At 34.1% G+C, this 13,015-nt stretch overlaps 1 protein-coding gene across 7 annotated transcripts in view; it reads right to left on the minus strand.

The window, feature by feature from the left end:
* Positions 1 to 391: 391 nt before the first annotated feature.
* Pdzd8 (PDZ domain containing 8) overlaps positions 392 to 13,015 on the minus strand; it is a 28,633-nt gene continuing 16,009 nt past the window's right edge. The window contains exons 12-16 of one of the 7 annotated variants that reach the window (XM_073079064.1): positions 9,343 to 9,468; positions 2,589 to 2,700; positions 1,978 to 2,101; positions 1,207 to 1,396; positions 392 to 569 (exon numbers count right to left, since the gene is read on the minus strand). In XM_073079064.1, the coding sequence (XP_072935165.1) occupies positions 1,247 to 1,396; positions 1,978 to 2,101; positions 2,589 to 2,700; positions 9,343 to 9,468 (512 nt within the window). In that variant the 3' untranslated portion in view covers positions 392 to 569; positions 1,207 to 1,246. Of the gene's footprint in view, positions 570 to 1,206; positions 1,413 to 1,977; positions 2,102 to 2,588; positions 2,701 to 8,460; positions 8,548 to 9,342; positions 9,469 to 13,015 lie in introns of those variants that run through there. The other 6 variants (XR_012102829.1, XM_073079063.1, XM_073079065.1 and 3 more) reach the window with 6 other exon arrangements.

Consider the following 13,015-nt stretch of genomic DNA (forward strand, 5'->3'; position numbering starts at 1 on the left):
ATATTAATGTAGGTCGGTAATAGCTGTTTATTAACTGTTACTAATTTTATCTGTCTGATTTATATGTTTTAAGAGCTTTTTCCAGTTCACAAAGAAAAAATACAATAATATTTTAACTCATCTGAAATGTTATGATTCCGTTTGGGATCTGTTTGTATACAGAGAGGAAGAAAGACTGCTGACAAGGTAAACTCGTAAACAACAGACCGCCCTTACGGTTTTGCAAAATATTTTTACCGCATTTCAAATTCGGACATCTTTGTACACAATCTTTATTCTTTTTTTTGTATTAGTAAATAATAAACATCCTGAACATTATAATAATAAAATACCTATGTTCATTAGTAGGTACCTGTAAAGGAGGTGGCGTGTATAAATAAAACAAGTTACAGAATGAACAATAAGTTAGAGATAGTTTAATAGTATCAAGTGGGTGGTTCGGCGCGCTGCTGTGCGATCTGCGCGGCGGCGCAGCAGTGCAGCATGAGCGCCGTGAGCGCCGCCGCGCGCGCCTCGCCGCCCTCCGGCCGCGCGTCCACCGCGGACAGCTCCTCGCGGACCGCTAGCAGCTAGGAAAGGAATTAGGGTTCAAAATATGGCATAGAGACTAGCCTCAAGGAGGCGGGCTACAAGTCGTTTAGTTGGAGTTCCACCTCGAGTTCAGGTTTAAGCGTGTTTCGTTGTTTGTTTATAGTTTATATTTCCTGCTCCGGATGACTTATCGATGCTAATTTCGGAACAAAACGATTTCAGATGTATATACTTGCATACTACTTGTTGTTATTAAGTCGCGATTAAAGTAGGAGAAGCTAACAGCTGGGAATAATTTTTTTGTCATGGAAACGCATGGCAAACTTACCACCAGTTTTAAGTAAGTTAGTCAGGCCAGTTGTATAGTAATATAACACATTGACAACATTCTAGATTATCATTTGGGACCTCTCTATTATAACTAAAAAAGATTTTTTTCGTAAAAGTAAATAATTAATCACGAAATGATTTTATAGTTGCATGATTTAGAATAAAATTTAGAGTGGAGTTACATATGTAGTGATTGTAAAAAAATGATATAATTAATTTTGTTCAGTTAATTAAGTAATCTAGAGCTTACTAGTTTACTAATCAGACATTTAATTTGGGGTTTCCTGTAACAAAATCACATCGGACCGAATCACGTGTTAAACATTGTTAAACTTGAAACCATACCATCTCGTGTATCTGTGAAGCGGAGAGCCTAGCGGCGAGCTCAGGAGCGGACTCCCGGGCGGCCGCTAGGAGCGCGTCGGGCGGCAGCGCGCAGCTCAGCACCGGCCGCAGCAGCTCGCTCATGCCGCCCCTCGCCAGCCACGTGGCGCCGCACGCGCCGAACGGGCTGCCCGACTCCAGCGACTGCTTCCTTTGCGTCACAAGGGCTGATTGAAAAATTACGCCGCTTCTTACGTCGATTTTAGTTTGTGCTACTTTTAAACAAAAGGCTACGTAATTGTTACTAATAAAAGAACCGTAGATACATGCCATCTCCACGTCATAAAGAATGCATTACGAATTCCGTGTGTAACACATGTAATCGGACCTAAAATTTAAATTTGAAAGGATTCAAAGTACTTTCACCTTTTTTGTCTACTTAGGAATTCTAATTTTCTAGTTTGCATTTTTATTGATAGAATATCAATATATATTTTTATCAACATTATCTAGTTAGTCGTCGATTGTCTAGACTATTATTATTCCATTTATGATATTATAGTATCATATAAAATATTGTTACTCCTACACGCTCATTATTCTTAAAGCGTCTTTTTTTCGTCAATAGCATTATTACAGAAGATATTCACTCATTAATTCATTCACTGGTTTCCTTCCGGACTAAGGCAAGGTAACTTATTTTAATTGAAATTGGTAACAGATAAGGCAGCTATTATGACGGGTAATAATAAATATTGTGATTTGACACGTTGATAAAACAAAGCGTGATACCTGGGCGTATGGCTCGGTGACGGGGGTAGGGATCTGGATGAGGCGTTGGTCTTGGGAGCGGCGAGCGAGTGCGCGGAGCCGGCGCGGCGCAAGCCCGCCATCAGCGCGTTCACGGCGCCCCCGCCTGCCAGTACAACACGTTCTATATCAATGGTTTGTTAACCAACCTGTCTGAATTGGGGGTTTCTATTCTATGTCTAACAGTTACGGGAGCAAAAACAGATTGACACGTTGTTTTATCGAGCATCACGATATGAGATAATAAATAAAGTAGGTACATAGAGGTAATAGGTTCTTTGATCTAATAAATTATTTAAGATTTTTTTTTAATTTTACCTAATGGGAGGATTTCATTACTTATACAAAGAGACTTGCTTAAGTGCTTACTAACATGATGATGCTACATTGTTATATGATTTTTGTTACATGATAATAAAATCAGTTAAAATTTAATAAGGAAATAAAAAAAGCAAGATTCTTCACAAGAACTTTGCAATAACTTTGTTTTTCATCATCCTGAGTATGTAATTAAGATTTTTTAGCTAAAACATATGAGTTATTAAGTAACAAGCACACGTTAGTTCACAAACGAGAGGGGGACGAACAGTAACCTCGTACAAGATGCTCGATAACTATCAAGAAGTGTATTGCATTGTCTTCCAATTACACAACGCACGCCATTATCCTTGAACACGACGTTAACCAGACCGTTAATTGGAACGGCTGTAATGAAAAGAATTTCTTAATTTGTCAGGAATCAGGGGAGTTTTAACTGCATTACATAGGTAACAAAAAATAGTGCAATTGATTTGAAGGTAGGCGACGCTAAAATTGCTATTTGTAAATTAAATAATTTGGATGGGTTCAAAGTTGATTAAAACTAAATATTGGGCAACAATTCATGAGTGTTGTAGGTATGATATACATATAAGAAGAGACAAACATATATAATCATACTACCTTGGGGTTCTTTGGTAATTTTAGGGATTTCTGCAGTGGGTGACGCTACTTGAATGGGATTTAAAAAGAACGCGTATTTCATAATTAAGCTCATAGAAATGTTATCGTCGTTAATAAGAAGCTTGGATATTAACGATATCACATTTTTATAACGTTACATTAAAGTAATAAGTGACTCATTTGATACTACAGTTTAAAAACAGATGCGGGTAGGTGAAGTGGGGACGACACCTTGGCGGCGCTCGAATTAACAGAGAGCGACATTCTGGTCGGAGACTTCAGCAAGAGCAGTCGAATAACGGAGATACTTGTGTAGTTATAATACTTCTAATCACTAGTGTGAACTTACTTACGTATAATTGTTATATCGTTACTCTGTACCGTTTATGTGACTATATTATTACATGACTTCAAGACCTACAAGATGAGTTTGATTTCATCAGAAGTGTACAAGAACCAGCTCACAATCATGGACGGCGATTCGTAAGTACGAACATACTTGACACAGGAATAAAAACCGTGAGTTAAAACATTATTATGTCATATGTGAATTCATCTTGGTAGAATAAGTAAAAATGGGGGTAGATAAATGTCGTTGATGTAAGGGAAAACTCATTTGAATTAAGAAAATGGATAGATTGAGACTAGTAATTCAATGAAATGTTAATACCCTCTGAAAATGATATACTTAAATTTTGTGAACAAACTTTACTCTTATCAAATTACTTGTTAACATTGTAAACTGAGGTGTTTACTTCAAAATAAGTGCATTTTCTGTGAAGAAGTGTCTAAAAGTAATTTTGCAAGGCAGTTCTTGTGGTAAATCTGTCCATTTGGTTAAATTCTGTGGTGTAAAAAGTAAATCCTAATTGTTCTAAAGTTACACCTACTTTGAAATATATAGAAATACACGTACTTATGAAAATATTTTAAGGATCTTTAATCTTAAATGTCAGGCTTTATAGATATGGGAACCTAATGGTTGTTAATATAGGCTAATGTACGCCAGAAATTGCATACAGGTTAGATTTGAATTTATTTTTGATAACTTTTAATGTTTCAAACGGGGTTTACGTATATGCGTTTGTTTTTATTGTATGGAAGGGACTATGCGGTAGCAACAAACGCAGTTACAGAGTACAGTATACCTACTTGATATAAGTGACACGTTTATTAAGTTGCAAAATTTTGATTATTCATAATTGTACAGAAAGGTATAATATCTACGTGGTACATATTTAACTGCCTGCAAAAAAGTATCACGACCACGGTATTGAGTGGCTGAGTGTACCCAGGAGGGAAATGGTAAATGAGTTTAAGGTTTATTGTTTTTTTTTTGGATATTAATTGACTATATTTAAAAATAAACTTGCATTCACATCTACATTGTTCACATTTTCATTTTATAAATCAATGAAAGTTTCCTTTTGATTTCATATACTTGATACGTAATTGTTATGAAAGAAGCATACGTACGTTGCCAAATTTAGATTTCCATCAATTCTAGGCGAATTCACGCAGTACTGTGTACTACTGTGTTTTGACTCCCATAAAGTATAAATGCACATTAGTTAATGATCTATAAGAAAACTGAGAAACTTATGCGCAGCGGTCTTTGGAATATTATATATAAAAATATCTCTCTTATCTCCCATTCTACTTCAGACTGACTCACTTATACATAATATTAAATGTCTGTTTTAAATTTAGTATGCAACGTTTCGTTTTGTATTAATATTTCTTTACATCTCGTAATTTTAAATCTTTAAATTTCAATTTGAATTTGACACATTACACGTCCTTTTGGTTTGAAAATTGGGCACTATCAAATACTGGTAAATGAAGTTTGTACCTTAAACGTTGAGACGCTTAGACTATCGATATTATTAATTATGTGAGCCATTTACGAAATGATAAACGGGATCCACTTTGTATGGGATTGAGAATAAATTATTTTAAGTAAAATAATAATAATAATAATAATAAATTGATGCTTTTATAACTTGAGCTTAGTTCTATTTACAAGTTACAGCAATTAAGTTATTATACGTATTAAGTGAGAAACGGTCACTGAAGCCTACATAAATTTAGATAGTCTCTTGTATACCATATTTAAAATGAGTCTTGCCTGCGACTTTGTTCATGTGGAGTCAGAATATAATTTGAATTGCATTTTTAAAACGAGTCTTGCCTGCGACTTTGTTCATGTGGATTCAAAATATAATTTGAATTGCATTTTTAAAACGAGTCTTGCCTGCGACTTTGTTCATGTGGATTCAAAATATAATTTGAATTATACAATGCCCTCTGTCAAGATCACGGAGTACGTTAGTAATTTGGAATTGTCCATTACCTGGTCATGTAATGTTTTTTAAAAAAAAAATGTATACTTTTGACATCGACTTCGTAGTTTTGGTTTTAATGCATTTTCAAATATACAAACCGACAGACAATTTTTCTTTTTCAAATATATTCGATGTAAACACGTGAAGATTTCATTCTTATTATATGTATATCATAGCCAAATGAATAATAATGTAATCAAATAAAAGCATAGGTACATTTCGATGGGATTTTCTTATACAATAATTTACTTTTCATATAAATTTCATACGGTTCACAATTGCGTCATGTCTAGGTTTTCTCTATAGAAACATCGAGCATCTCCTTGAGAGTGTTGGTTGTAAATGATACATATTATATTAATATAATCTATATAGATATTACGCACTAATATAATTTTTATTACAAACTATATAAAAGTCAGGTGAAGCCGAGGCGTTTGAAATATATATAATAAATATGAATTGTTCGGTAATAAGGTGTATCATAAGATAGTTTGACTAACTGTTTGTTTGGCTGGCTGGTATAAAATCATGATCAACTTTAATAGACCTTTTTCAGGTCATAGAAATTTTAGGTTGTGATTGATAAGGAGCCACATGTTATGTAAAACAGTTATAGTTTTAAATCTGACGATCGTGATGAGACAAAATTAGAATCGGACAAGATTATTAAAATCATGTCATGTCATAGGTATTTCAAAATTTTTAAATAAATCTGACCGTTCAAAGTAGGTAAAAATCGAATTCAAATATTCCGTTACATACATACAGGTCAAGTTAATAAAAGCGTGGCAAAAATAAAAGCGTGTTTAAAAAAAATCTTTTATCAGTTGTAGACACAAATAAGTATAGTTAAATAATGGCCGGTTTCTGAAGTCATTTTTCTTGGTAGGTAGTTTACGAGTGTGTATTCAATAACACTATCCGTTTGATAACTACCTACGGAAAAAAAATCCGCTTCCGAGGAACTCAATGTAAGACAAGGTCTGTTTAAACTCCGTTTAGATTAACGGACCATTTTAATGTGTTTATTCTTTCCATAACATTATTTGATTTTTTTTTAAAAACGACGTTTGCGTAAAGTCTAGCAAATCTTCCTTAGTATAATGCATAACTTTTACAGTAAAATAGCCCAAACTATAACTTCCTTATGGGAATCTTAATTTAAAACTTTTGGTGAAATAAAAAAAAAAAAAAAAGTTAAGTAGTTAAGCCATACACAATTGACAAGTATGTCGCTGACGTGAACGCATGGGTCCTTTGCTTTGTTAATTAAATTTTGAAATTCATGTAATAGTATGTATTATTATAACTGAATATAAATTCAATTTAATGTAATGAAATTTCTTTCTGACTTTCAAAAGTGGGTTATGTGGCCCTACTTTGAAAGAAATAATTTGAATTTGTGATAAATAACGTAAAAAAATTGGGTTCATACAACTTATACGTGTTATATTGTGTGAAATTCATGGTTAGTTTACCATTATTTAGTCTTTAACTTTGATATCATTCATTTCAAATATTCACGATATATTATTATTTTGATACTGCTTCATCAGTTGATAAAAGACGTACATTGGAAAGGCAACTATTTGTATAAAATAACATTGTAATAATTAAAAGAAGTACTAAGTAGTAATAAAATAATTTTATAATAGTATTTTGAGTCGCACAGATTCATTTAGTGGCCAACTATAGATCTATCTATCTATCAGTATAACAGTTATTGAACAGGTTGTTGAGCATTCCGAAATGGACTAATAAGATAAACGTCGTTATTCTGATGCGTAACTTTATCGAATCAATAGTTGTTGGAGATTTAACTATTGGACTTAGAATCCAGACATAAGTAAAGTGGGCAGCTAGATGTTGTCATTACTGTAGGTGTAGGAAACTTTTTTTAGTTTGATTTTTATTTATCTGTAGTTAAGATGGATTAGTGCAGATGCCTCGAGCAGTGTAATGTTCGCGGGTGTCTCTTGGTGATGCATATGGTTGGGTGTATGTATGTATGTATGTTGGGTGGATGTATTACATTGAGTGAATATTGCATTTTTAGAGTAAATTTGAGTTGAGCACTGGCCGAATGTTATCGTAAACAAGGTATAAAAACTGCGGTGATACATGACTAGAGTGATCCTATATGAACATCACCTAGTTTAAACCGTGTGTTTTATTATTTAACAATGGTCTAATGCATTCGCTTCAATACCTGTCGCGCATATGACATTTATGTAAAGAGTCCTTATGAACTATGCCTGCAACAGAAATCCGTGGTGAACACTGTTGGGGCAGATTTATAACCTAGGTAATACACAACTAGTGTGATTCTATATGAACATCACCTAGTTTAAGCCTTGGTTCGGATCAACAGTTCGGGCTTTTTACATGCGAGTCGGTATTGCAAGAAAATGCGTAGAGTTTAAGCCATGTTTTTGATAAACAGTTCGGGCCTCTTACGTGCGAGTCGGTATTACAAGAAAATGTGTAACTCTTCTGGACTTAGGCATTAAACAACTGGTTTTCTTTTGCAGCTCTTGCATCAGACCATACACGATCGAGGACGAACGTGTGAGCAGGACGGCCGAATGTTATCGTCGTTAATAAGAAGCTTGGATATTAACGATATCACATTTTTATAACGTTACATTAAAGTAATAAGTGACTCATTTGATACTACAGTTTAAAAACAGATGCGGGTAGGTGAAGTGGGGACGACACCTTGGCGGCGCTCGAATTAACAGAGAGCGACATTCTGGTCGGAGACTTCAGCAAGAGCAGTCGAATAACGGAGATACTTGTGTAGTTATAATACTTCTAATCACTAGTGTGAACTTACTTACGTATAATTGTTATATCGTTACTCTGTACCGTTTATGTGACTATATTATTACATGACTTCAAGACCTACAAGATGAGTTTGATTTCAGAAGTGTATAATTTTATGAATAGTTACAATTTTTTGTGTAGTTTCAAAAAATAACATTGAATATACTAGTATCGATGCCTAGCATGTCTACTCGCATGGTTTAGCAAGCGTATGGTAAATAAGCCAACATTGGATACGGAGGTGAATAAATCTTTGACGAACAAACATACACAATACGGACGAACAAAGGATTCCCAGAATAGGGGTGAGTTCATGAAGATTTAGGTATTAACAGTAATAATAAAAAACCTGAGTATGTTTTTGTTGATACGTGTCGGATGTATCCAGATTAAAAACGCGTTTTAAGCGCCGTTCGTCAGCATTCGAACAGTTCGTCTGTGTGAAACAAAAAAGAACAGAAAAATATAAATTAGCAACGAAATAATTTATGATGATGCTTTTTATTTAATAGAAGTAGCAATATGTGGCCATATTGTTGGCATGGATAGAATTGATTTTTTGAAAATGATCGTTCGGTCGACTTGGTGGTAACTGCCGTCCATGGCCATCTGTAAACAACCTCACATTGAATAGATTGAATTCCTACTAAAGGTCGGACACAAATACCCATTAGACCATGTTGGGTTGCCTCGTGTCTTCCCATAGTTACACTCTTCAAATTCAAATACTATTTTAAGTACGAGGTATTGCGGTTTATTAATAGTCAAGTCCGAATAATATAGAACTCGTAGCGGAGTCCAGTATATTTTTTGCTACAAATGAAGAGTCGGAAACTGTAAGTGTAAACACGCTTTACAAAACAAGCGAGTTGTTTCTAACAAAGAAATGAACGCAAAATTTATTGTGCAAAGAATGACTGGTGCCAAAATGCAATTGATTTATGAGTACAATGTTTACAATTGCATTCATGCTACTGACCGAATAGCTTATATTTTGCTTTGTGTACTAATATTTTTTTGCGAAATTCTGGATGTGTTCATAATGGTTTTAGAATGAAGTAGTCGCTTAATCTACTTTACAGTGACTCTACAGCAATTCTCTAATCAAAATAATGCTTTCCCAAACTTTAGCAAGTTCCATACATCTATAGGTCTTACTAATTATGTACATACTTAATATTAAACTTAAATATAGTCAGGAATAAATGTTAGAAACATTTTTAGTAGATACCTTCTTCATGCACATCTAGGGAATCCTTTCTTTCGAGTTTTTCGTCGTCGTCTGAATCCGGGTCCACAATAGAATCTGGCTCTGTCATGATCAGCTCTGGCGGCTGGCAACTTAAACCTGATGGATCTGTAACAATAATAATAATTTAATATAGAATTTCTCAAATGGGGACAAACGTAAGATTTGTATAGATGTTATATTGGTCATGTTTACAAAATAATGTGGAACCTACTGTTAACGCTTTGTAGTAATTTTTCGAGTCTATATGAGAAAAAGATATAATTATTTTAAAGTGATATTAGCTACCTATAGAATAGAAACGTATATTTAACCCCGTAAAGTCATTGACGTTTCACCTTTATCAGATGTTTTTGCGAGATCGATTTATCCACAAACATTTCAACTTTTATTTGGGTGAAGTGAAGATTTAAGAGTGTGAGGTGGTAAATACTAAGTACAGTAATATCTACTAAGAACTTTAAACGAATATAATATTATTCGATATTTTCTAGATAGTATTAAATTATCAGACCCAAATTATCGACACCCGCATTTATTATTGGGTGCCAGTTTTTAGTGTTAGGTAATCATTAGGTAATAGGTACTTATTTATATCTGATCGGTTATTTTTGAATACCTTAAAAAGAAGTATTAGGCTATTTCCCATTTATTATAACTTCTATGAATACATATAAATCTTCAGTAGTTTGATGATCCTGATGCCATATTAGAAATAAGCTTGATGCTTCCTATAGTAACAGTAAGATCTAGCTATATATCTATATATCACATCACATGTTGCTCTCAAGGTGTATTGCCGACCTTAGCTAAAGAAAAGCCGTTCGCGTGACGCATACAGGAATCATTTTATTTCTCCGTATGGTTGTTTTGAGGTCAATGCCTTATATGACTGAGTTATAATCACTACCATTTAATTCTTAATCTCGACTGATTATGGGATAAAAAACATTAAGTTTTGTTAACTAGTTCTAGGTTTTAAAGTAATAACAGGTTTACAAAGTAAACTTCCTGGTATATGAGAATAATACTTCAATTTATCGATTCTATTAACAACATATATATCTGTACATGGTAAGTGGTCAATGCTACCCATGCTCACTTATATTAACCCTAAATAATATTGGTATTTTATCTGATATGCCACTGAACTAAATGTAACGCTTTATGTAAATGTCACTCACTACCTTACATTAATGCACCCATTATACCAGGTCATATTAATTGCGTAGCCCGTGGTTTAACCACTTTCAAATATTCTGTCTGAGTCACTACAATTTCCGATGCTTTTTCCTCATCTGAATCAACCTAGTCTGACGGCATCTTGCATTTCTTTTTCTCAAGTTATGTATCACTCCTTTACCTGTCGGCTTTTTACCGATAGCTAATAATTATGTATCATCTTATTTATACTGAGCATGAGTTCTATGTCTGACAATTAACAACTCAGTATAGGATAGTATAGGATGTTGATGTACCTATACCTACAGTGGAGACTTTAGGCACGTATTTGTGTAGACACGATTGTCATATCGTTGTATATAAACTTCACAAAATGAAATGTCTGTCCTCTATAATGTCCTCTATAATACCGTGTAAGTATTTATAAACTTGAAATGGTTTGATGCGAGAAATAGTTTTACGACAGCGTTGCAGTATAGACAACCTTGTGCATAATATGTATCCATTGCAATAAGGTAGTGACGGCTACTGTGAAATCGCATAATTTTTCACACTTGCTTATCCACTAAATTGCCTAATGTGGCTGTAAAAGTATATTGCACGATTTAGGAATTTGGGTGTACATGAATTGGTTAACATTTCGAAATATCTCGGATCCTAGGATCAATTAGGATTGGTACGTATTTAATTCTTTGCGTCATCTGTACCTACCTAAAATATTAAGTTTCTTTATAATTAATTCGTTAATTAAAGCTCGTTTGCTACAAAATAAAAACTCCAAGGTACAAAACTTGTTGATGATGAAGAATGGCTTGGATTTTAATGCGGACGTCCGGTGGGCAAGGTAAGAATTTGTACAATAGATCTATCTGTAACCACAACGTCGCACGAGGGAGGTAAAACTCGTACATAAATGATGAACAATCTCTAACTTACCAACACTTCTGTTCATTACTAAAACAAAAGCAGCAAAAGCTCACACATTGTGCATCTGAATGTTTTATTCGTGTCGCAAACAGTTACGTCAGCATTCAATGTTGAAGCACTAGAACTGTAAAACAAAGTAAAGTAGAGCGGTCTCGCCTTCCGTGTTACAACCGCAACGTTCACGCAATTGTTCCAACTTTTGCTCCTCCGGATTGTTCGAATGCCTCGTGTGATTGACGTGTGCCTTTGTTATTTATTGTGCAATCTTTTTTTAAGTTTAATGTGCGTTATCAAAGTAATTACGCTTAAATGGAAGTCAGATACACCGATATTTACTTATTGTTACGTATGAGGAAGTTGGCTTCCCGTCTTTTGGTTTTAATTTTAATAAATGATCGTCATGTAGATATTACTATTTATATTTATGTAATACGAAAGTTTGGCCACTAATCATGTAGAAAATCATTGAATACGTCCCGATATTCACAGGATTAAAGACAACTTTGTACGAGTTAGCGATTAAAACACAGGCTTTGTCTTTGAATTACGTTTAGCTTTGTTTTAAAAAATGTTTTGTTCATGACGATAAAATTTAAAAGGAGCAAAAGTACTCATACTTATTTTATTTGGTACTAAAACCGTATTTTGGAGAGTAAATACTCTTATATTATAAACGGTAATATTTTGAAGGTCGCTGACCGGGCCGGTCGTTTACGTGCAAACCGACGAGCATTTTGGCGAAGTATCAAAAGAAGTTAAAAGCGGAACAAAAATTTGCCCTTTTGGAGTTAAATGAGAACAATGCAAAACATTTGAAAATCTGAACAAATGGATATTTTTGTTTTCAAATCATTTGTTCCATTCCATTTTAACTGTAACAAAAAAGCTGTGCTGAAAATTGCCATTTAATGTTTTAAAAAAAGAAAGCTTGGATCAGACTTTTGGGTGGCCTTACAATCCGTAAGTTCACGTATACTACTGAAAGTTCAGATATTAGGAGACGGGTAGGTTTAACATACTAACATTAATGTACATTAAGATCTTGTAAAGACTTTTACGGTTTATTCCTTTATAAACCACATTATTTGATGCACGGTAGGTACTTTGTTTGTATTTATTTATATTTAAACTTTTTTGTAAGCCTAGTGGTCACAAAGGGCGAACTTAATGCCTAGTGGTTTGTACCAATTGTACCTAATAATTACACTAAACAAACAGGCCTTTGTCTAGTTAGGAATCGATCCAATGAACTATATGTGATTGTTATATACGTGCATTCATAAATTCTATAGATATTGACGTTTTATTCCTTACAGCGTCGACGCATTCTCTACACTACAAGCTCTTCATTTAAAATAGTGTATCTACTCATCAGCTGCTCAACTGCTAAGGAAGTTGAAAGTCATCGTATGAGGTCACACTCATAAAATGTTGTTTCAGGAAATGCAGTAGTTCAAGCGGTTCCTAAAACTTGGCAAAGATCGCCGGTGGAGATAATTAAAAAGGCATTGAAGCACGGCAATGAAGAAAGTGAAGACATGAAAGG

The sequence above is a fragment of the Epargyreus clarus genome, unplaced genomic scaffold, assembly GCF_041222505.1.
Source record: "Epargyreus clarus isolate Ecla_fem2 unplaced genomic scaffold, WU_Ecla_fem_2.2 ptg000014l, whole genome shotgun sequence".
Lineage (NCBI taxonomy): Eukaryota > Metazoa > Arthropoda > Insecta > Lepidoptera > Hesperiidae > Epargyreus > Epargyreus clarus.